The sequence below is a fragment of the Sarcophilus harrisii genome, chromosome 3 (genome assembly GCF_902635505.1).
Source record: "Sarcophilus harrisii chromosome 3, mSarHar1.11, whole genome shotgun sequence".
In the NCBI taxonomy this organism is placed as follows: Eukaryota; Metazoa; Chordata; class Mammalia; order Dasyuromorphia; family Dasyuridae; genus Sarcophilus; species Sarcophilus harrisii.
In genome coordinates this window covers 586,574,376-586,596,497 of record NC_045428.1, presented here as the reverse complement: position 1 = coordinate 586,596,497, position 22,122 = coordinate 586,574,376, and the positions used below count along the sequence as shown (strand labels likewise).

At 48.5% G+C, this 22,122-nt stretch overlaps 1 protein-coding gene across 2 annotated transcripts; it reads left to right on the top strand.

Moving 5' to 3' along the window:
- The first annotated feature begins 6,091 nt into the window (after window positions 1–6,091).
- VWA1 (von Willebrand factor A domain containing 1) lies at window positions 6,092–20,864 on the top strand. 2 transcript variants are annotated; one of them, XM_023498813.2, is made up of 6 exons: window positions 6,094–6,418; window positions 9,858–10,421; window positions 16,425–16,703; window positions 17,006–17,278; window positions 19,814–20,083; window positions 20,538–20,864. In XM_023498813.2, the coding sequence occupies exons 1-6, from the start codon at window positions 6,349–6,351 to the stop codon at window positions 20,567–20,569; spliced, it is 1,488 nt and encodes a 495-aa protein (XP_023354581.2). In that variant the 5' UTR covers window positions 6,094–6,348; the 3' UTR covers window positions 20,570–20,864. The 2 variants fall into 2 exon arrangements, with proteins under 2 accessions (XP_031818903.1, XP_023354581.2); XM_031963043.1 differs by lacking the exon at window positions 20,538–20,864 and having other exon boundaries at window positions 6,092–6,418; window positions 19,774–19,846.
- The last annotated feature ends 1,258 nt before the right edge of the window (window positions 20,865–22,122 follow it).

Below are 22,122 nucleotides of genomic sequence, written 5' to 3'. Positions count from 1 at the left end.
AGGGATACACGTATAAGGAGATAGGGGGGGAAATAAAAAGGACAATCAAAATAATAGAGGTGGGGGGGGGGGGATCAGGAAAGACCTGGCAGAGATGAGCTCTGAAGGAAATTTGCCAGGATTCTAAGCCTGACAGGGAGGAGGGAGGGCGTTCCAGGCGGGGGACTCAGCCTGGACAAAGGCACAGAGTCGGGCCTTGAACACTAAGGGTGAGAAACAGCAGAGACCATCCGGCTAGGTTGTCCAGTTTATGAAAGATGGTAATATGGAGCAGGCTTGGAAAGGTCGGTGTGAGCCAGAATGTGAATTTAATTGTCAAAAAGAAGAGCTTGATTTTGGAGACTGTTAAGTTGCTGTGAGAAGTTCTTGGATAAGACCCAGGTAGGTGGTGCAGTGGATAGAGCACCATCCCTGAAGTCAGGAGGATCTGAGTTCAAATCCAACCTCAGACACTTAACACTGTGTGACCCTGGGCAAGTCACTTAACCCCAATTGCCTCAGCAGAGAAAAAAAAGTTCTTGGGTATGGCATCCCCTTTCATAGTGGCAAGAAACTGGAAAGTGAGTGGATGTCCATCAGTTGGAGAATGAATGAATAGGTTATGGTCTATGAATAACATATGAATGTTATGGAATATTATTGTTCTGTAAGAAATGATGATTTCAGAGAGGCCTGGAGAGACTCACATTAACTGATGCTGAGTAAAATGAGCAGAACCAGGAGATCATTGTACATGGCAACAAGATTATATAATGATCAATTCTGAAGGACATGACTCTTTCCAGCAATGAGGTGATTAATACCGGTTCCAATGATCTTGTGATGAAGAGAGCCATCTATACCCAGAGAGGACTGTGGGAACTGAGTGTGGCTCACAACATAGCATTCTCACTCTTTTTGTTGTTGTTCGCTTGCTCATTTTTTGTTTTCTTATTCATTTTTTCCCCTTTTTGATCGGATTGTGTGTGTGTGTGTGTGTGTGTGTGCAGCAAGACAATTGCATAAATGTTTATATATGTTGGATTTAACATGTTTTAACATGTATAACATAATATTGGATGACTTGCCATCTGAGGGAGGGGTGGGGGGAAGAGGGGAAAATTTGGAACACAGGATTTTGAAAGGATCAATGTTGAAAAATTATTCAGTCATATGTTTTGAAAATAAAAACCTTTAATTTTAAAAAAGAAAAGTTCTTGGGTAAGAAGAGGGTCTCACTTTTTTCATTTCTTAATATTTGTGGTTGTCTCTAAATGTGTCTCCAGTGACTCCCCACCTCCATTCCCAGCTGCATTGATCTTCTGGTTTCTTTCTTTTAAAATTTTTTTATTGGTCTTTTGTTTTCAAAGGGGACCAATGATATCACAATGTGAATTGAATTTGAGAGGAAGAGTTGAGGTACCACTTCATATCTATCAGAATGGATGACAGGAAAAGATAACAATAAATGATAGGGGATGTAGGGAAACTGAGACATTAATGCATGGTGGTGGAGTTGTGAATCAATGCCATCATTCTGGAGACCAATTTGGAACTATGCCCAAAGGGCTATAAAACTGTGCATACCCTTTGATCCAGCTGTGTTTTTCCTGGGCTTGTATCCCAAAGAGATCATCAAGGAGGGAAAGGGATCCACATGTGCACAAATGTTTGTGGCGGCCCTCTTTGTAGTGGCGAGGAACTGGAAACTCGAGTGGAGGATGCCCATCAGCTGGAGAATGACTGAATAAGTTTTGATGTATAAAGGTAAAAGAATATTATTATTCTATAAGAAATGATGGACAGGTTGATTTCAAAAAAGCCCGGAAAGATCTACATGAGCTGATTCTGAGTCAATCGAGCAGAACAGGAAAACATTATACATGGCAACAGTAAGATTGTGTGATGGTGCAACATCTTAGACTTAGCTTTTCTCTTCAATTCAGTGATGCAAAGCAATTACAATGTACTTTGGATGGAAAATGCCATCTGAATCCAGAAAGAGAACCACAGAGATTGAATGTGGATCAAAACGTATTGTTTTCCCCTCGTCTTTTCTTCCATTTTTTTCCCCTTTCTTATGGTTTTTTTTCCCTTTTGTTTTGATTTTTCTCTCCCAACATGACTCATAGGGAAATATGTTTAAAAAAAATGTACATGTATAACCTAAAAGAGAGAGAGAAAGGGGAAAGGGGAGGGCAGAGTTGCACAAAGTCATCAACCTCATTCTCTCTTCCAGAGGCAGGACAAAAATCAAGACAACCCCAGATGCAGTGGATGACCTTAGTGACTTAGATGTCAGATTGAGCTCCGGACACTCCACTGTGCCTGTTTCAGACGTTTTCCTGGCCCTTGGAACAAACTGTTCTCATCCACCCATTCCACAAATGGGCACAAATATAGCGATCTCACATAGCAAAGGGATACCTCATAGTTCCTAGTCATTGGAAGGCTTTTTCTGCCTCTTTTAAAAAATAGTTACCATTTAAATTTTTTCCAATTAACAATCTTTTTTAAAACCTTCATATCTTTGACACTTCTCATTCCTTAATTGAGTAAAATTTTTTTAAAATGTGAAAAATAAAGCCCTCCATACACAGCAGCATAATCTAGTAAAAAAAAAAATGAGCATAATTCTATTCAATCATATTTGACTCTTTGTGACCCTATTTGAGTTTTTCTTGGCAGAGATACTGGAATGGTTTGCTATTTCCTTATCCAGTTCATTTTACAAATGAGGAAACTGAGGCAATTGACTTGACCAGGCTCACACAGCTAGGAAGTGTCTGAGGCTAGATTTGAATGTAAGTCTTCCTGATTCCAGGCCCAGTATTTTACCCAAAGCACCATCTCACTGCCCTACAATAGTCATGTCCAAAAAAAAATGTCTCTTTTTGCATTTGAAGTTTCTCATCTTCATTTTGGAGACAGGGGCATGATTAATTTACATTTCTCTGGAATTGATTTATCAGAGTTCTATTAAAATCTGTCACAACTTTTTTTTTCTCGAAAATGTCATTATGACAATATAAAATATTCTAGGTCTGCTCACTTCACTCAACATCATTTCATAGAACTTCCAGTTTTCTCGAAACTGTTTACTTTGTCATTTCTTATGGAACAATAATATTCCATTAATCAATGTCACCCCAACTTTGTCAAGTCACTCCCCAATAGAACAACCCCTTAAGCTGTAGTTTGGGCAATCACAAAAAAAAACCTTCTATAAATATTTTTGTACATGTAGATTTCTTTTCTTTTTCTTTGATTTCTTTGGTGTGTAAGCCTCCTAATGATATATTGGGTTCAAAGGGTATAAACAGTTTGCTAACTTTCTGGGCATAGTTCCAAGCTTCTTTCCAGAATCACTGGTCCAATTCACAGTTCACAGAGCAGTAGTGTACCTGTTTTCCCATAGCTCCTCCATCATCTGTCATTTTCCTTTCTTGTCACTTTTGCCAATCTGGGGGATGTGAGATGGGCTTCAGAGTTGCTTTGGTTTTTATTTCTCTAATTGTTCATGATTCAGAATATTTTTCATATGATCATGGATAACTTCAATTTCTTCCTTTGAAAACTCTTTTTTTTTTGTTCTTTTAAAAAATATTAATAGCTTTTTATTTTTCAAAATACATGCAAAGATAGTTTTCAACATTCACCTTACAAAACATTGTGTTCCAAATTTCTCTTCCTGTCTCTTACCTCTCCTCTCCCCTAAATAACAAGTAATTCAATATCCTTATTTATTCCCTTGGACCATATATCCTTTAAGGAAATGACTCTTAGTCTTATAATTTTAAATCATGTTTTTCCTTTTTGATCTGATTTTTCTCGTGCAGCATTATAAATGTGGAAATATGTATAGAAGAATTGTCCATGTTTAATATATATCTTTTAAATAACATTTATCTTTCCTTTCTAATTTTAATTGCATTAAATTTGTGCAATTTGTAAAAGTTTTATGCAGCCAAAATTGTCCATGTCATCCTATGAGATTGCTTGTTTAGTCATGTACTCTTTTTATCATCATAGATTTGAAAGTAGCATTGTTCCTTACTCCTCTATTTGTTTGCGATGTTAATTTTTATATCTAGACAGATATCCATTTGGAGGATTTGTGTGTGTGTGTGTGTGTGTGTGTGTGTGTGTGTGTGTGTGTGTAATGTGAGATTTTGGTCTGGAAAATTTATTTAAAACATATAAGCCTATGTATATATGTATTTGTATGTTCATGCACACACACAAAGTAGTGTGTGTAAGTAAGTAAGTACTAAGTAAAGACTAGTTAATTTTTTTTTCAGGGGGGAGGCGCTAATATCTGGGAGAAGGAAAAGGAAAGGTCTCAGAGAACTGATTATAGCTCGGCTCATACTAAAATTCAGTCAGGGCTTGGTAGCATTGTCCAGAGCTTGTACTCTACTGGGATAGCTTTCAATCAATCAACAGACATTTATTGAATACCTACTATGTGCTAGCTCATCTTGTCTCCAGGAAGAGACACCAAAGCAGGACTTTAGAGGAAGTTTTAAAAGCTTTTTGAGTTCATGACTCTATCTGGATTTTCTTGGCAGAAATACTGGAGTGGTTTGCCATTTCCTTCTCCAGCTCATATTACAGAAGAGGAACTGAGGCAGACAGAATTATGTGTCTTGCTCAGAATCACACAGCTAGGAAGTGTCTGAGTCTGGGTTTGAATTTAAGTCTTCCTGACTCCAGACCCTGTTCTCTATTTACATTGTCACCGGGCATTCTAGGTAATTAAACTCCATCAATTAATCAAGAAGCATTTTTAAGTGTTTATTTAAAAGGTGATCTCTGTCCCCCACACCCAGAAAAAACCCTGAAACATGCTGAAATACTGGATAGGAAAGCACCACAAGTAGCAACTTGATGAAGTGGCAAGCAGGTTGGACTAGAAGTTGGGAGACCTGGGTCTAACTGGAAAACAATCTCATGGGCAAGCACTTCTTGTATCTGAGCCTCATCTTCTTCATCTATAAAATAAGATAATAATAGAACCGCCTATCTTCCTAGTCCTATTAGAAACATGCGTCTCCTGCCCTTTTTTACAGAGATGGGGGACTACTGGTCTGAAATATTGCTATACGATTGGATTTAGTTGATGTGTTCGCTAATGTTGCTGATGTTTTCCCCCCTCTTTTTGAAAAAAAAATATTTTTACAAGGAGTGACTGGAAAGGGAAGGGAATTGGGAAATAAAGGTGATGTTCAAAGAAAATTGAAAAAACAGCAAAGGATGAAAGAAACTATTTACAGACTCCTATGCTGCTCCAAATTCTCCAGAGCCCCTTGTCCCTTTGCTTTGTAAGGGCTTCCAGAATCCCCCCCCCCCCCAGGACCCTGCTCAGACCTCCTCTTCTCTCTTGGGGATCTCCAGCTGCGAATTCCTGGAGCAGAAGGGCAGTGGAAAGCATGGCTAGGGCCAGGATCAGATGGGTGGGGGCGTGGATGGATGGGTGGATGGATGAAGGGATGGATGGTGGATGGATGGGGTCATGGGTGGACGGATGGATGAGGACACGGGTGGAAGGGATATCTGCCATAGCATGGCCTCCACTCTGCGGACAGCTGCAGGGCCCGGCCAGGAGCCCAGACGAGAACGGGTAGTGTCCGGGCTCAGGATTTCAGGAGCCCCGCGGGAGGAGAGGAGCACGTGGTCCGGTGGCCGAGCCTGTAGCCAGCCTTTCCAAGTTGTTTCCCGCTCCGAGCTCCCGTTTTGGGCTGGCCCAAAGCCTCTCAGAGCCAAAGGGGGCCCGGGGTCCACGAGGAGCCTCCTGGGGTGGGGGAGGCGGCTGGGCCTCCCAAAGCGCATCCACACTTCGGGCAGAGGTAGCGTGCACGCTCGGCTGAGGGTCCCGAGGGGACGTGTCAGCGTCTGCGTGTCCGTCTGTCGGCTCGTGGGCAGGGGAAGCACGGCCAGGCGGGGCGGGAGGGACAGGAGAGGGAGGGAAGAGGGGCGGGTCCTGAGCTTGGTCTCCTAAAGTGGCTGCCGCACCGCCCCCTTCCCCCTCCACCTCCCACCCCCACCTCTAGGCTGGGAGTCTGGGCTGGGGAGGCGAGAAGGCGGCGGGAGCGAAGAGGGGAGAGGAGAGGAGTGAGGCGAGGAGAAGAAGGAGGAGGAGGAGGAGGAGGAGGAGGAGGACAAGGAGGAGGACGAAGGAGTCGGCTGCCCGGGACCCAGCCCAGCTGCAACTGCAGCGGCAGCGCCAGCCGCCCCAGCGCTAGCGCGTGGCGGGCAGGACAAGGGCCGAGGGGCCCTACTATGCGCTGCCCCCGCCCCTCTGGTCTCCGGCTCAAGTCCCGCGTCGGCGGAGATTCGGGGTAGAGACCTCGCGCGGCGGCGGCCGCTATGATTGTCTGGGCGGCCCTAGGCCTCCTCTGCCTGCAGCTGGCTTTGGGGCAGAGCATACCTGAGCCAGGTGAGTGTGTGCGCCCGGGACTGCGAGGGGTGGGGGGAGGGAGAGGGGGAGCGGAGCGGGCTGGCGGAACAGCCTTGGGTGGGCACCTTTCCGAGAGGGGACGGATGGGAGATCGGGGCTGCGGACCGGGCGCGGGAAAGCCCCTCATTCAGCACTCTCCGGCTAAAGCGGGGTTACTTCCCGTCCCCCTCCCCAGGGCTGGAAAACGTTGGGTTGGGGCGCATTGAAACATCACCATCAGCCCATTCACCGGGGTCTCCCTGCCCTCGGTCCCCGGAAAGGCCTCTCTCTGCGTCCGCACTGAAAGGTCAGACGCTGTCCCCCATCCCGAGAGCCGCTTCTAGATGTAGTTCCTTGGTCCCAGCCAGCTGTGGGCTGCACCTCCCTCCGGGTCCTCTCTCCCTGATGCCTTTGGGCGCAGGAAGGACAAGCACGGGAAATCCCAAACCAACGGAGTTCCGCAGCCTGGCTCGGGCTCTTCCCTCCTCCGTCCCGAACCGGGGGTGTCCTGTCAGCTCCTCCAGAGAAAGTGACTGGCTTTCTTCCTCTCCCTTTAGCCTTGGCAACTCCCTCTGGCTCCCTTACTCCTCCCTCCCTGACCTGTCTGGGCCGGAACTTTGCCTATTTGGGACTCTCGATGGGGGCCTTTGTTTCTCTCTTTAGTTCTGGAGCACTCTCTTTATCCGAGTCTGGTTCCCCCCCCCCCCTCCTTTGTTCTGAAAGGCCCTCAGGGCAGGGAGAGAAGTTTGGGAGGGGCTCAGGAAAAGGTTGTCTGGAGGGGTCCCCTCCCACACCCCAACCACCTGCACCCAGGTGCCCAAGGCCCCGGTGAATAGCAAAATTATGTCTATGCTCTACTTGTCCTAGAGAAGTGCAGCCGGGCACTCTGGGAAGGGGAAACAGCCTAAGGGACCTAGAAGAAAATAGACAGCCCTTACCTCATTTTTGCCATTTAGGCACATACCCACTAAAGAGGTCTGTCAGAAAGATCCTGGATGTGTGGATATCTGATTTAAAGCTGGAAGGGACCTTTTGGGCCATTTGCTACAAATCTGTCATTTTACAGATAGGGAAACTGAGGTCCAGAGAGATGTGATTTGCTCAAGATCATTTGGGTAGCAAGTAGCAGGTCTTCCTTTTCCAGTTTGATTATTGTCTGCTTATAGTGTCTGCCAGATTGCTTGTTATTGCAGGCTTTCCTTATTTGTTATTGTTTAATCATTTCAGTCATATTCCTCTCTTGGTATCCCCATTTGGAACTTTCTTGGCAAAGAGCCATTTCCCTCTCCAGCTCATTTTACAGATGAGGAAACTGAGGCAAACAGAGTGAAGTGACTTGCCCAGGGTCACACAGCTAGTAAGAGCCTGAGGCTGGATGTGAACTGAAATCTTCCAGGCTCCAGATACCTGGAGAACTACAGGCTGCCCCCTCTCCCTGTGTAGCCAGTGAGAAGCAGGTCTCAGGCTGAAATCAGAGCCAGCCAGCCTTCTGGTTAAATGTAAATTTGGAAGAAAACAAATGCACTTTGGGGGAGTCACATCCAAGCAGAGTGGTCCAGAATTTGCCAAAACTATCTCTTTTCAATTTGGGGTTCTCCCCCCCCCCCATCTGTCCTATTGGGAGCTATTAGGTTTCAGGAGATCATATCTGAGCCTGTCTAGACCTTCTCTCCCATAGGAGTGTCTAACTCTCCCTCCAATATTAGCTCCTCCGGGTTGATCCTTTAAAGCTTTCCCCAGCACCATTTTGTGTGGCTGGCTTGGGTCAAGTTGGTTCTCTGTGATCGGGCCTGTGGGGAGTTTCCTTCTTGCCGGTGCCTGCCTGGCATTCGAGGCTCAGCCTAGGCTAGTTTTAGGAGAAAGAGTAATTGTCCTCTGGGCCCTGGGAGCCGGGAGTTACTTCAATGCAGCTTTTCTTAGGGGAAAGAAAAGGAGCGGAGAGGGGGATGCCACAGCGGAGAGGTGAAAGGCCGACCCTGTCCGAGCCCCATCTAAGGGCCCCTTTAGAAATCACAGCTTTCCCTGGCCACGGGGCTGCCCTGGGAGGGAGCGGGGCAGGACGTGACTTCTTTGAAGTCCTTCCAAGTCTCCCTTGCCTCGAAGTAGGAAGGCCGGGGGCCAGGGAAACAGGGTAGGAGGAAGGGGCCATTCAGGCTCCCCCCAGGATTGCGCTATGGACAGCTGCCCGAGCATGGGCCCGTGTCCTGTGGCTGCAAACCTCAGAAAGAACCCCAGGTGTCAACCTGTCAGCTGGGAGGGCTTTAAAAGTGACCATCCAGGCACTCCTTGGCTTTGGAGAAGTGATAGACTGGGGGGGGGAAGAAAAGGGGGGACTTGGCTAAAGTACGGGGTATCGGTGAGACAGTCCAGAAGGGCACATGGTCATCTCAGCCAAACCTTTCTGTCCCCAAGTCAGGGGCCGCTTCCAGCGTGGACCAACCCATAGGCTTCTTGAGGGACACAGACAACACCAGAAGGGAGTTACCCAGGGACACTCGGGTCCTGTAGCCCTAGAAGGATCTCAGCAGGCAGTCACCTGGGAGTACTGCACCCTCTCCTTCTTTCACCTACTTTGACATACTGTTTCTTCAGCTTTCTCTCCTTCCTTTCCTTCCTTCCTTCCTTCCTTCCTTCCTTCCTTCCTTCCTTCCTTCCTTCCTTCCTTCCTTCCTTCCTTCTTTCTTTCTCTCCTACACTTTCCTCTCCCATTCTTCTCTTCTCTCTTTTTCTTTCTCCTCTCCCCCATTCCATTTCACCTTCCTTTCTCAAGTGCTCCCTTTCCCTTATATCCCCCCACAGTTTCCTTTCTCCTGTTCCCTTTTTTCCTCTCCTAGCTCCTCTCCCCCTCTTCTCTCTATTCCCCTTCTCTTTCCCATTCCCTTCATCTCTGCCCTTTCCTTCTATTCCTTCTCTCTTCCTCTACTTCCTCTTTTCCTCCTCCCCTTTCCCCCCCTTTCCTCTCCACTCTCTTTCTTCCCTCCCTTTCTTTCCTTTATCTCTCTCCCCTGTCTTCCTTTTCTTTCCCCCTCTCCTCCTTCCTTTCTCTCTCCCTCCTCTCTTTCCTCCTCCCCTCTCTTCCTCCTCCCCTCTCTTCATTCCTCTCCTCTTTCCCCTTCTCCTCCTTTCTCTCCCTCCTCCTCCCTCCCTTCCTTTCCCTCTCCTCTCCCTCCCTTCCTCTCCTCCTCTCTCCCTCCTTCTCTCTTTCCTCTTTTCCTCCTTCTCTCTCCTCTTCTCCCTCTTTCTCCTCCCCTCTTTTCCTCTCTCTCCTGCCTTCTTTCCTCTCCCTTTGTCTTCCTCCCAACCCTACTTCCCAAAGCTGTTATGAAGACCAGATGAGATCAGAGCTTGGCCAACCTTAAAAATCCCCTATATGTGCTAGCAATGAGTATTGTTGATCCACTGCTGACCTCTCTCTTCTCTGTGTCCCTTTCTCCGCCAGGCCCTGCCACACACCCTCCGGCTGCCCAGGGTGACCTCCTCTTCCTGTTGGACAGCTCAGCCAGCGTCTCCTACTACGAATTCTCTCGGGTGAAGGAGTTTGTGGGGCAGCTGGTGCAGTCGCTGCCCTTGGGCTCAGGGGCTGTGCAAACCAGCATGGTACTTGTGGGCAGTAAGCCCTCGGTCGAGTTCCCCTTTGACCAGCACCGCTCAGGAGCTGCTGCCCAGGAGGCCGTCCGGGCTGCCAAGCAACTGATGGGGGATACCAACACTGGGCTGGCCCTGGATCTGGCCAAAGAGCAGTTGCTCACCAGCAAGGCGGGCGCTCGGCCTGGCGTACGCAAGGTGCTGGTGTGGGTGACCGACGGTGGCTCGAGCGACGAGGCGCAGGTCCCCATGCAGGCGCTCAAGGACATGGGGGTGACCGTCTTCATCGTCAGCACCGGCCGAGGCAACTTCCTGGACCTCTCTGCTGCCGCCTCCCAGCCCCCCGAGAAGCACCTGCGCTTTGTGGATGTGGATGACTTGCAAATTATCGTCCCTGAGCTGCGGGGCTCCATCCTTGGTAGGCTTAGTCTCTGGGACCCCCACTGTAGGCAGAAAGCGTGAGGGTCCGAGGGCAGAATTTCCTGGAGGGGCTGGGGGAAGTGTCTTTCCTTTTTTCATCATCCAAATAGTTGCAAGTGCCCCCACTACTTTCTTTTTTTAAAAAATTTTATTTCTATTTATTTATTTAATTTATTATTGAGGCAATCAGGGTTAAGTGACTTGCCTAGGGTAGCAGCTGGGAAGTGTCTGAGGTGGGTTTGAACTCAGGTCCTTCTGACCTCAGAGCCCGTTTTCTATCTATGGCGCCACCTAGCTTTCAAGGTGCCAGAGCTAGAAGCCAAAAATGAGCAATCCTCTGCAGGGGGCACAGTGGGATACTTAGTTTGTATTTGACTAAATAGATACAAAATAATTTGAAATCAGTTACAGAATTACAGACTGAGAGTTTTCTGGGTGGATTCCTCCATTTTACAGTTGAGGAAACTGAGCCTCAACCAGTTGAAACAAATACTGTTCCCTGGATTCTAAATTCAGCATTCTTTCCACCACATTCATTCCTCTGTTCCAACAGGAAAGTGGGAAATCGGGAAAAGATTTTGAATAATTTGTGTCAACCAAACTAGGATAAGGGAAGTTAAAATTCTAAGAAGCAGGAGTGAGGGAAGAATGAATCCCAGACAGAGGAAGCAGCCAGGCAGAGGCGTGGAAGTGGGAGATGGAATATGGGCTGGAGAAGCGGCTAATAGGCAAGTTTGACTGGGAAAATGTTGACATGGAAGGGAGTGATATGGAATAAGCTGGCAAAAGTGGGTTGAATCGGACAGTAGAGAACGTGAAAGTCCAGTTTGTATTGTAACCTAGGGCCACAGGTTTTGGAGCAGAAGGATAATATGGTGACCGTGCTTTCTGGAGGTTACTTTGGCAGATGGATGGGGGACCAATTAGGAAGCAATTATCCATTGTGCCTTCTCATGTCTCACTAGGGCGTCCTTCGATGCTAAGGGGGTAACAAGCATAAGCCCAGAGCTGGTTGGGGATGGAGGGGAAGCTGCTGGCCTGGATCCTGTCATCCTTCGCTCTTGTCTCTCCTTCATCTCCTGGAGCAAATCTGGTGTTATTTGTATCTCCCTTTTTTCTCCCCCTTCTTTCCACTCCCGACGCTATTATCTCCCTAGTTCACCTTTAACCTGTTATGGCAGTGACTTGGTCATCTCTCTGTCTCCCTTTTCTTTCATCCTTCTCCATCCAGCCACCAAAGTGTTATTCCTAAATCTCAGGCTTAAGCATGTGTCTCTCCCAGCAGGAGAAGCCTTAGTGACTCCCTGTTTCTCTGTTGGGCCTTTAAGGCTTGTCACTACCTGGCCCCAACCTACCTTTGCAGCCTTATTATATATTATTATTATATTTTACATATATATTATATATGATACATCCCCTTCAAATACTCTACTGTCCAATTATTTCTGTTTTGTTCAGAAACCTTGAAGGTTTTCCCCTCCCAGATTGATCATGGTTTTTTTTTTTTTTTTTTGAGTAATTAAAAAATAAGTCATTCTTGCCTCAGTTCTCACCCAGCCTTAATCACCAAATGGGTGTTGCCTCAGTCAAACTGAGGCCTGGGAAAAGATCTTAAGCCAAAAAGATCAAGGTCTACAACCATCTCCAGTCGTCCTGATCTATATCTAGTTACATAATAACCTTTAGTGACTTCCCGTTTCTCTGTTTGTCATTGAGGCCTTTCACTACTTGGCCCCAACCTCCCTTTGCAATCTTATTATTATACTATATTGTATTACAACGAGTTACATTATATTATGTTATATTACATAATATTATATTATATATTATACATCCTCTTCAAATACTCAACCATCCAATTGTTTCTGTTTTGATCAGAAATCCTGAGGATTTTTCCCTCCTACATTGATCACATTTGGTTTTTTTTTTTTTGGGGGGGTAAGTAAAAACAAAGTCATTCTTTGCCTTAGGTTTCACCCAGCCTTAATCACCGAATGGGTGTTGCCCCAGTCAAACTGAGGCCTGGGAAAACGGCTTAACTTAAAAAGATCAAGGTCTCCAACTGTCTCCGGTCGTCCTGATCTATGTCTGGTCACGAGTCTCCTGCAGAGGAGGAGAAAGCGAGGCTGGTGACCTTGCACAGCCCTCTGTCACTTCAGTCCAAGTCATGGCCTTACCTCCCTGATGTATGTTCCTCTTTGAGAACAAAGGAAAAACAATAATAACAGTCCAACTAAACTGAGCTTGCTTTTTCTCCCCAATGACATGCCGTCTGTCATCTCCCTCTCCGTGCCTTTGCTCCGGCTGTCCCTCATGCCTGGAATGCCTTCGCTCCTCATCTCTGCATCTTAGAAGCCTTGAGTTCCTTTATGTCTTAGCTCATAGACCCTTTTTCCCACATGAGACTTTTCCTGACCCCCCAAATCGGTGGTGTCCCTCCCCTGTAATTTGTGAGTGGTGTTTGCCACTCCCTGGTAGAATGTAAGGACTTGGAGGGCATTTGTCCTTTTCTCCTTTGCTTCTGACCCGCCGGTGTCCGGGATAGTGTGTAGAAGGTAGTAGGTATTGGGGAGAGACATCCGGCGGTTCCTCAGTGGCAGGCCGGCCGCTGGCTGATAAATCTGCAGATCAGAGCAATTCCAGAAGCCCTTTCACCTCATGGTGAGGGGTGTGCCCTGCGTCACATGTTGGGAAAGGGAGTGCCCCAGCCAGGAAATCCCAAGTCTTTGAAGTGTGTGTGGAACACCGCTCTGGGGGCGCTGGGGAGATGTGTGATGTGTGTGTGTGTGTGTGTGTGTGTGTGTGTGTGTGTGTATGTGAGAGAGAGAGACAGTGAGTTTATATGTGTAGCTCATGTATGTGTGGTAGTGTGTGTGGGGTGTGTTTGTGGTTATGTGTGTAGTGTTGGTGTATATGTGTGTGTGTGTGTATAAGTATGGGAGCAGTCTATAAGCTGTGGTGTGAGTTTACATGTGTGGCACGTGTGTGGTGTGGGGATGGTATATGTGAGTGTGTGGTGGGTGAGTAGTGTGTGTGTGTATGTATGTGTGTGTGTGTGTGTGAATTTGTACATGTGGTATGTTTGTGGTTTATTGTATGGAGAGTGTATGTGGTATGTGGGAGTGTATAGTATGGGTGTGTTTATTGTAGGATACATGTGGTATATGTGAGTGTGTAGTGGGTGTGTCTCGGGTTGTGAGTGTGTGTGTATGTGTGTTTTTGTAGGAGAACAGGAGGCTTAGAGAAGCCGATGGTCTCTCTCCTCCTCCGAGGGCTCCCCAGGTGGAGCCGCTTCAGAGATGAGCCCAGACGTCCCTCTTGGGATGAGCCCAGGATGAGGGGCCCTTAGAGGAAGCTTGTTCCTGACAGGAAATCAGGGAGGACTTCCTAGAGGAGGCACCATTTGAGTTGGATTTAGAGGGATGATAGCAGGGAAAGAGGGAGAGGGAGGGCATTCTGGGCTTAGCGACCGAAGGGTGCTGCAAAAGAATGGCGTTGGTGGCCCAAGGTAGCTGAGCCAGCTGGGCTGAGGCCTAGAGAGCACGAAGGGAGTGATGTGCTGTAACACTGGAAAGCTGGCACCTTAGACGGGATCCTCGGGGGTTGGAACTTCACTCAGAAGGCAAGAGGGAGCCATCGAAGATTGTTGAACTCTGGGAGAGCGTGACTCCATGTAGCCTTGAAGGGAGATTCCTTTTATGTAATGCTTAAAGATCTGCAAGCGCTTTACAAATGTTTTGACCTTTGAGAATCAGGCTTCTGGCAGAGGGGTCCAGCATTAGAGCAGGAGGAGACCCCAAAAGTCTAAAACTATGGTCTGCTCTTCATTCTCAGAGTGAAAGGGCCCTCATTTGAGAGATGGGTGAGCGGCCCTAATGCTGCACTTTCCTGACTTGGGGATGGGGCAGGGGGACGGGATACATGGCGGACTTTGGCTCTCGGGAGCTTAGCCAGTCTGGAGGTAGGAGACTCACTTATGGTTCATCTCTAAGCTCCAGGGAGGGAGTTGTGGGCAGGGCGGATTTTGTGGAAGAGGTGGACGGTACTGAACTGGACCTCGAAGGATTAGGAAAGGAGGGAAGGAAAAGTCAGGATTCAGGAAAGGCCAAAGGCTGGCTGAAAGTGACCATTAGCCGTAGGGACTCTGGGTAAGGAAGTAGAAAAGGCATCAGGGACCTGGTGGGGAGACCTTGCCTGCCAGAGGAGGGCCTTGGGTTTCATTATGTGGCAGGGGGGAGCTATGAAAGGTTAAGAGGGAGGGGATTGCCATGCTCTGAGTCTTTCATGATGAGAAAGGTTATTCTTTTTTTTTTTTTTTTTTTTTCCTGAGGCAATTGGAGTTAAGGGATTTGCCCAGGGTCACCCAGCCCGGAAGTGTTAAGTGTCTGAGGTCAGATTTGAACTCAGGCCCTCCTGACTTCAGGACTGGTGCTCTATCCACTGCAGAAGATTATCCTTGTGAGGCGGTTTTGAGGACAGGCTAGGGCTGATGCAATAGCTCAGGAGAGCGGTAATGGGAAACGCTAAGGAGCTAGAATTTGTACCTCTGCCGTCTCCCCTCCCTTCCCCCAGAGGGAAGAGCTGGGGCTGGGGAGGGGGGCTGCTCAGCAGGTGGGCTGGGGCCCTGGCATTCTTCCTGGAGCCGGCCCCAGCCCGGGCCAGCTGGGGCTGCGGGAACCTGCCAGAAATCGGGATTCTTGTGTCCTCTCTCTGGGTTAATCATTGGCCTCCACGCTCTGAGGAAAGGAGGTGGGTCATGTGCTGGAGCCAGGAGCGCTGGAGTGGGCTGCTCCATCCCGGGGAGGATCCCAAGGCAGCCAGCCCGGCCAGAAGCAGCAGGAGGGCGGGTTCCTCCTGCTCTTTCAGGGCTGGCTCTCGGCACTGGTGGCAAAAGTCAAAGTCTGCAGGGCTGGCAGCGGGGGGCTACGGCCTGGGCTCTGTCTGGCTGTGAACTATTGCATCAGCTTTTCTTAATATACCGAAGACTCCATCTTCATCAGTTCTCTCCCCCAAACCTTCCCTAGTTCCCCACTGCCCACATGCTATAAAACCCAAGGCCTCTGCCTGGCATCTGGACGGGGGCTGGGAGCTGGGAACCCCAGTCTCTCGGTCCCTAGGGGAAGGAGGAGGATGGGTCCCAATTCCAGGTGACTAGTCCTGCCTGGAACATGCTCAGGGAGAGGACCCAAGGTCCTCAGACTGAGATTCTGGAGGACCAGTCAGACAGTTGCCAGGGCGGAGCTGGGGCGAGTCCCAGGTCCAGTGTAGCTCGGCTCACTGGGGTGGCAACATGGTACGGTGATGTCCCGGGATCTAGATTCAAGTTCTGATGCTTCTTACTTTGCTATTTGGGGCTCAGATGTTAATCTCTTGGGGGTCAGCAAAGTGGAAGGGTTAAAAGTAGTCAACTGCTGAGGTCCCTCCCAGCTCCAGGCATGGTGGGGGAAGGGGACGGCTGGCTGTGGTGTACAGGTGAAAAAGCAGCCCTCAGGAAGGGGAGGATTTGGCTACAGTCTTATGTCCTCAGACCCCAGGGCAGGGGGCTTGCCAGGAGGAAGGCTCTCTAAGCCCTTATTGAGTGAACTAGACAGAAAGTCCTCCTTAAGAGGATGCCGGGAGGGAAGCTGCCACCGAGCCACTAAAAATTGAAAATGAAAGCTCCCAGGCCTCTCCCAAACTGTATTAACTCCTTCCATAGCTTCTGGAACAAATCTGAATGAACCAAATCCACTTTGTTGGTCCTTCCTTGCCAGGGTCATCATAGGAGAGATAAAAAGGAGAAAGAGTCCTTAGTTACTGAACCCCTAATGGGCGCGGGAAGAACTTGGGGATTAAAACAGAGGAAATGAGAGGGCAAGGAGGAGGAAGTGGCTATGGCCAGAAAGAGAAACTTGCTCATCTGGGAAGGCTTCTGGGAGGTGGCGTTGCTTTACCCTCCATCTCTCTCTCTCTCTCTCTCTCTCTCCATCTGTCTCTTTCTCTCTTCTCTCGCTGTGGCCAGAGGCAATGCGACCCCAAGAACTTCATGCTGCCGAGGTGACATCTCACAGCTTCCGCCTGGTATGGCCACCCCTGCTGTCTGGTGACTCTGGCTACTACCTGTTGGAGGTGGCCCCCAGCGCTGACCCTGGCGCCAAGCAGAGCCGCCACTTGCTTGGGAATGAGACCAGCTGGTTCTGGGATGGCCTGGAACCCAGTACCACCTATAAGGTGGTCTTGGTGCCGGAGTCCAACCTACACTACCTGGCCCCACAGACTATCCAAGTCACCACTCTGGAAGGTGAGACTCTGGGGATAACGGAGGGAGGGAGAAGAAGAACTGGGGGCCATAGAAGCAGATCTCTCCCCCGTCCCCAGCCCTGAGGATGTAGGGAGAAGGAAGGGTTTGGTAAGGCAGAGGGAATGCCCCCATCCAAGGAAGAGGGGGAATGTGGAGACCCTCTGAGCAGAAGAATTGGAGATCAGGAAAAGGAATCCTTCCCGCAGATAGAATGAAAGGAGGACAGGAAGGGAATCCCAGGTTGGGAAGGGGAGTATCTGGGGCTTCAGGCCTCCTCACACATGTACCCTCATGCCCTACAGAAGAGATCAGCCCATCCCGGATCCTCATCTCCCACTCAAAGCCTCGAAGCTTTCATGTGAGCTGGGCCCCGACTCCTGCCAGCGTGCTCCGGTACGAGGTCCTGTATGGACCCCTGCCAGGGGGCGAAGCCCGACTCGTTGAGGTGCCCGCCACAGAGAACAGCACCACGCTGGACAACCTGTCTCCCAACACCACCTACCTGGTCACCGTGGCTGCCATCTATAGCTCTGGCCGGGAGAAAGCTCTGTCGGCTAAGGCTTGTACGCAAGAAGGTGAGGAGGGACTAGCAGAGGATGGATCGGGTGGCATCCTCCCAAGGGCCAAGATGAACAAGGGTCTGGGGGCTCCGAGCACATCCACCAGGCAGGGCCATCCTCAGTCTGCCTGGCAGGGAGGAGCGCCACTTATTCCATTAATAGCCATTTAGTGCCTCTTTTATGTTTAGCAATGGAGAAAAGGTTGGCTTTGGGGGCCAGAAGGCCAAGGTTCACACCTGCTTCTCTCCCATCTTGGCTCTGTGAGGTTATGCTACTCCCTTAACTTCTCTGTGCCTCAATTCTCTTATGTAGTGGCAGAGGAATTCCTCACTGGTGGTTCCAACCGGGATGAAATCACAAATCTGATTTTAAAAAAAGTGAAAAAAGAAGAAGCAATAGCAATACTTCTAGACCAGAGATGGTGTGGAACAGAGGAAAGAACTGATTGGGTCTGAGTCTTGACTGACACTTAGAATCATAGCTTTTAAAATATCCACCGGAAGTGACTTGTTCAAGGTCATCAGACTCGGTGGGGCTGCTGGAAGAGTTGGGCTTTGAATCCATCTTTGGAGAGAGGCAGCATAGGACAGTGGGGAGGACCCCAAACTTTTTTTTTTAAATAGAAGGAGTTTTTCCTCTTTTCCTGGGATATCATGTTATTAATGTTTTCTTTTTTCTTTGTTTTTATTGACCATTTATTTTTTTTATTATAGCTTTTTATTTACAAGTTATATTATGGGTAATTTTTCAGCATTGACAATTGCCAAACCTTTTGTTCCAACTTTTCCCCTCCTTCCCCCCACCCCTTCCCCCAGATGGCAGGTTGACCCATACATGTTAAATATGTTAAAGTATAAATTAAATCCAAAATAAGTATACATAGAGGACCCCAGACTTGAAGGCCAGTGTGATCTGGTTTCAAATCCAAATTCAGATATTTGGTATGTCTTGCTGGACAAATCACTTAACCCATCTGGGCCTCAATTTCCCTATCTGCAAAATGAGGAAAGGCTAAGGCAACAGCATTTCCCGAGGGCTTCCTATATGCCAAGCACTCTGCTGAGTGTAGGGGATACAGATATCTGGGAAAAGATAGACAGTTCTGGTCCTCTAGAAACCTGCATTCTAATGGTAGAGTGAGGGAAAGGTCACAAAACACAAGAGGGAGCAGAAAGGTAAGGTGGAAGGGGGCCGAGATAGTCCCAACCTGAGGCATGGAGGCCGGGTCAGAGCTACCTGGCGAGGAAAGGGTGACTGGTGGGGGCCCCTTCCCAAAACAACCCCAGCTCGGAATGTACCAGTGGGAAAAGGGGGCTCCAGAAGAGATGGGAATTTCCGGTATAAGAAGGCAGCTGGGATGAAGTCTGAGGAGCTAAAAGCAGCAGAGCTTTTATTATTACTTATAATCATTTTATTATTACGTGGACTGTTTCTGTGTGGGGACACACATTCCTGCCCAGGACGGGAGGAAGGGCTATTTGGTTTTAATGCCTTCGAATCTGAGAATCAAAGAAAACTCATCGATTCTCTGAGCCAAGAGGGGAAATTCTTAGGCTATTAAGATGCTGGGACAGGAGGCCAACTCCTTTTGACAAAGACGAGATGGTTTACCATCTCAGGAAAGTGGGAGAGGAGGAAGGAGAAAATTTGGAACTCAATTATTTTTAAAATCAAAGTTAAAAATTGTCTTCACATGTAATTGGTTGGAGGGGGAATAAAATATTAAAAATAATAATAATAATAATAATAATAAGAAGAAGAAGAAGAAGAAGAAGAAGAAAGAAAAAGAGGGGATTAGAGAGTAGGAAAACCAGAAAACAAGATGGGCTCACCCTACAGAGTTCCCTTAGGCCGCCATCTTGTTTCACCAGCCCACAGTTTAGGAAACTGCCAGGGGGGGCAGATAATGTGCTCAGGGAGAAATTTGTTTCCAACATCCCTCTATAGCCCTTGGCTCTAGTGGTTCTCCCTTCTTGCTGTTCTTTCCTGAAATTTCCTGAGTAGAAAGTCCTAATCCCAGGGCTCTTCTTCCCCCTGTCCCCATTCACCTGATCTCAGCCCAAATGTGACTGTGTGTCATTAATGTGGTCCAATCTGGGGCGTGGGTTATGGATAAGTTAGAAGGAATTGTAGCAGGAGGTAGTGAGCTCCCTATCCCAGGGGTATGTGAGCAGAACCTGTCAATGTAGAGTGGATTCCTCATACTGGTCCCTTCTGCCTCCGGGAATCTGCATGTCTTAGGAAGTGGGATCTCTGGGGCTATGTTTCAGCCAGTTTTGTCCTTCCAGTATGGTTTTTTTTACACAAAATGAGTGCTTAAGGAAGAGGTGTCATCTCCCTATGGGTAAGACCTGCCTTCAAGCCTTCCTCACTTGTAGCATGTGACTCTGGACCAGTCATAATCTCACTGTGCCTCGGTTTGCGTGTGATGGTCTCCAGAGTCCTTTCTCCATTTATGGGACATCCCTCGGTGTCCCTGTCCCTTCTATGCCAGACTCTCCATCCCTTAGGACTCTGCTGACCTCAGCCCCCTCTCTGCCCTGGGGCCAGTGGCCTCCAAGATTGGGCGCCTCTACTTCCAGAGCCTGGGCCCTAGCACCGTGAAGGCCTCATGGGACTCAGCAGAGGGAGATGTCCAGGGTTACCAGGTACGGTGCCGACGGCAGGTGGGGCCCCCGTCCCTTCTCAGCGTCTCGCCACAGACCCACAGTGTCATCCTCACGGGCCTGGCTGCCGGCACCACCAACCACGTGTGTGTGACGCCCATCTACCAGAGTCACACGGGGCCTCGCAGTTGCCAGACGGTCCGCATGCATCCTGGTGAGTGGGGAAGGGGACGACCGCAGTAGATAGCGCAAGCCTGAGTTTGGAAGTGGGACCCCAAAGAGAGTCAGAGTTTGAGGAGGTTGGACAAGAGGGAATTCAGGGGGCCCTGGAGGAGCACAGGCTTGATGGAGAAAGGGAAACTTAAAGGATGGCTAAGGTTCAGCAGGAGAGAGGGATCTGGCTCAAGGGGAGAGAACCGGGGCTTGGCTCCACAGAAGGCCCTGGCGTAGATAGGAGAGCTTCCACTTTATGGATTAGAGAAGGCTCCTTTTTGCTGGCTGAGCATCTGCAGGGATTTGTATATCAAATGCAACTTTGAAAAATGGATTTGGGAATCCCGGTTCACAGAGTTACTATCCACTTCTCGACCATCCTGGAAAGGCTCAGCTTTCTTGGTGAGAACACATCCTGACGTGGAACTGATAATATTTTCTGTCTTTCTTTTCAGTCACCCCAGCTCCTGAGTATCGACCCACTTAGCCATATCCCAAGATGCCCTTAGTCCCAAATAACAGGAGAGCTGAGCCTTTCCATCAGAAACAGCCCAGAGGGAAAGCACTGGGCTGAGGAGATTGGGGAGAGAAGACGGAATCTCTGTGGCTAGTCGGTCCCTCTGAGCCCCATCAGTCCTTTCCCATCCCTTGCAGGGTGCCTACATGCAGCGGGTCAGCAGTCAGCTTGGGTCCGATCGGGTGGTCCGTGAGGACTTGGGTCCAAACCCTGAGGTGCTGATGGCTCGGCTGTGGGCCTAGGCTCACGTTCTTCTCTCTTGTACTAACACACATGTTGTTGATGACCTGCCAAAGTGAAGAGTTGAGGAGGTGGGAAGGTATTAGCTGAGATCTTGCCTCTATTTTCCTGGGCCCGGTTTCCCTAGAAGATGGGGGTGTTGGACGGGGATTGTGACTCAAGTCTTGGTCGGGGAAGCCGAGCAGGGCTGGCCGTGGATATAGAATGTAGGCAGGTGAGGGAAACTGGCCTGATCTCTGCCCTCTCAAATTTGCTCCCTCCTAATCCTAAAGGATTCCCCCCAACATGAGATCTCCCCCTAATTAGGTCTCCATCCGTTCATTTTCTTGCCATGTGACAGAGCCTTTTCTTAAATGCAGATTTTCTCTCTGCCTCTGAGAAGGGGTCTCCAGGAGGTCTAACAAGGGTGCAAGAATTGCATCAGATCTTTCTCCAAGATGAGGAATATCCAAGGCGAGGGCTAGGAGGGATCCATGTTTGAGGCAGAAAATACTTTATTTTTAAATTTAAAAAAAAAGCCAGTTCTCTGGGTTGCTGTCTGGTCAGCTGGTTCTTAGGCGACAGACGGATTCTGTCAGTGGGTCTGTACTTGACCCGAGCTCCAAGCCACAGCCCAAAGCCACCTCTGTGCCAAGCAAGATGGATAAATTCTATTCAAATCAACTAATGTTAAGTATCTGTCACGTGCCGGACACTAGGGGTACGAGATTAAAAGTGGATGCAGCCTTGTCCTCAAGATGCGTCTATTCTACTAATCATTGGAAGGGTCTATTGGTGGAGCAAACTCCTCAGAATCTAAAGCCACTTTGTTCAAGTGCCCCAGGGTGGGAGCAATGGGAAAGGACTTTATTTTCAGTGAAATGCCCTGCCCCACCTGCCAAGGGGTTCTGGTTTCTCTTGTACTCTGCTACCCCCTTTTAATATTAGTTCCTCTCTGTGGTCCAGTGGGGATGGCCCTGGAATGCTTCTAACTCCCAAGTTCATGCTGGGTAGGGCTCCAAAGGGAGAGTCCTGGGTCATATCCTAGTCAGTGGATGTACCGTTCACCTACTGATTGTTGCGCGGGCTATCCCAAACTAACTGAATGCTTTGTTTTTTCCTTGTTTTCCCATTAATGTAACAGACTTTAAAATATAATAAATTAAGCCTACACATGGAGGAGTTTTCTTCTTTTAAATGTTTCTCTTTTGTCCTTTGGTAAAATGTCAGATGGATGATGCAATTTAAAAAAACAAAACAACAGATCTGTTTTCTGGAGCAACCCGATTTCCAGGCCTGATGTG

Bases quoted from the DNA above. Each gene is read 5' to 3' on its own strand.
- VWA1 (XM_023498813.2), top strand. From the start codon at position 6,349: ATGATTGTCTGGGCGGCCCTAGGCCTCCTCTGCCTGCAGCTGGCTTTG. The intron at 16,704-17,005 runs GTGAGACTCTGG...CATGCCCTACAG, and splicing joins CCAAGTCACCACTCTGGAAG to AAGAGATCAGCCCATCCCGG. The intron at 17,279-19,813 runs GTGAGGAGGGAC...CCCTGGGGCCAG, and splicing joins TAAGGCTTGTACGCAAGAAG to TGGCCTCCAAGATTGGGCGC.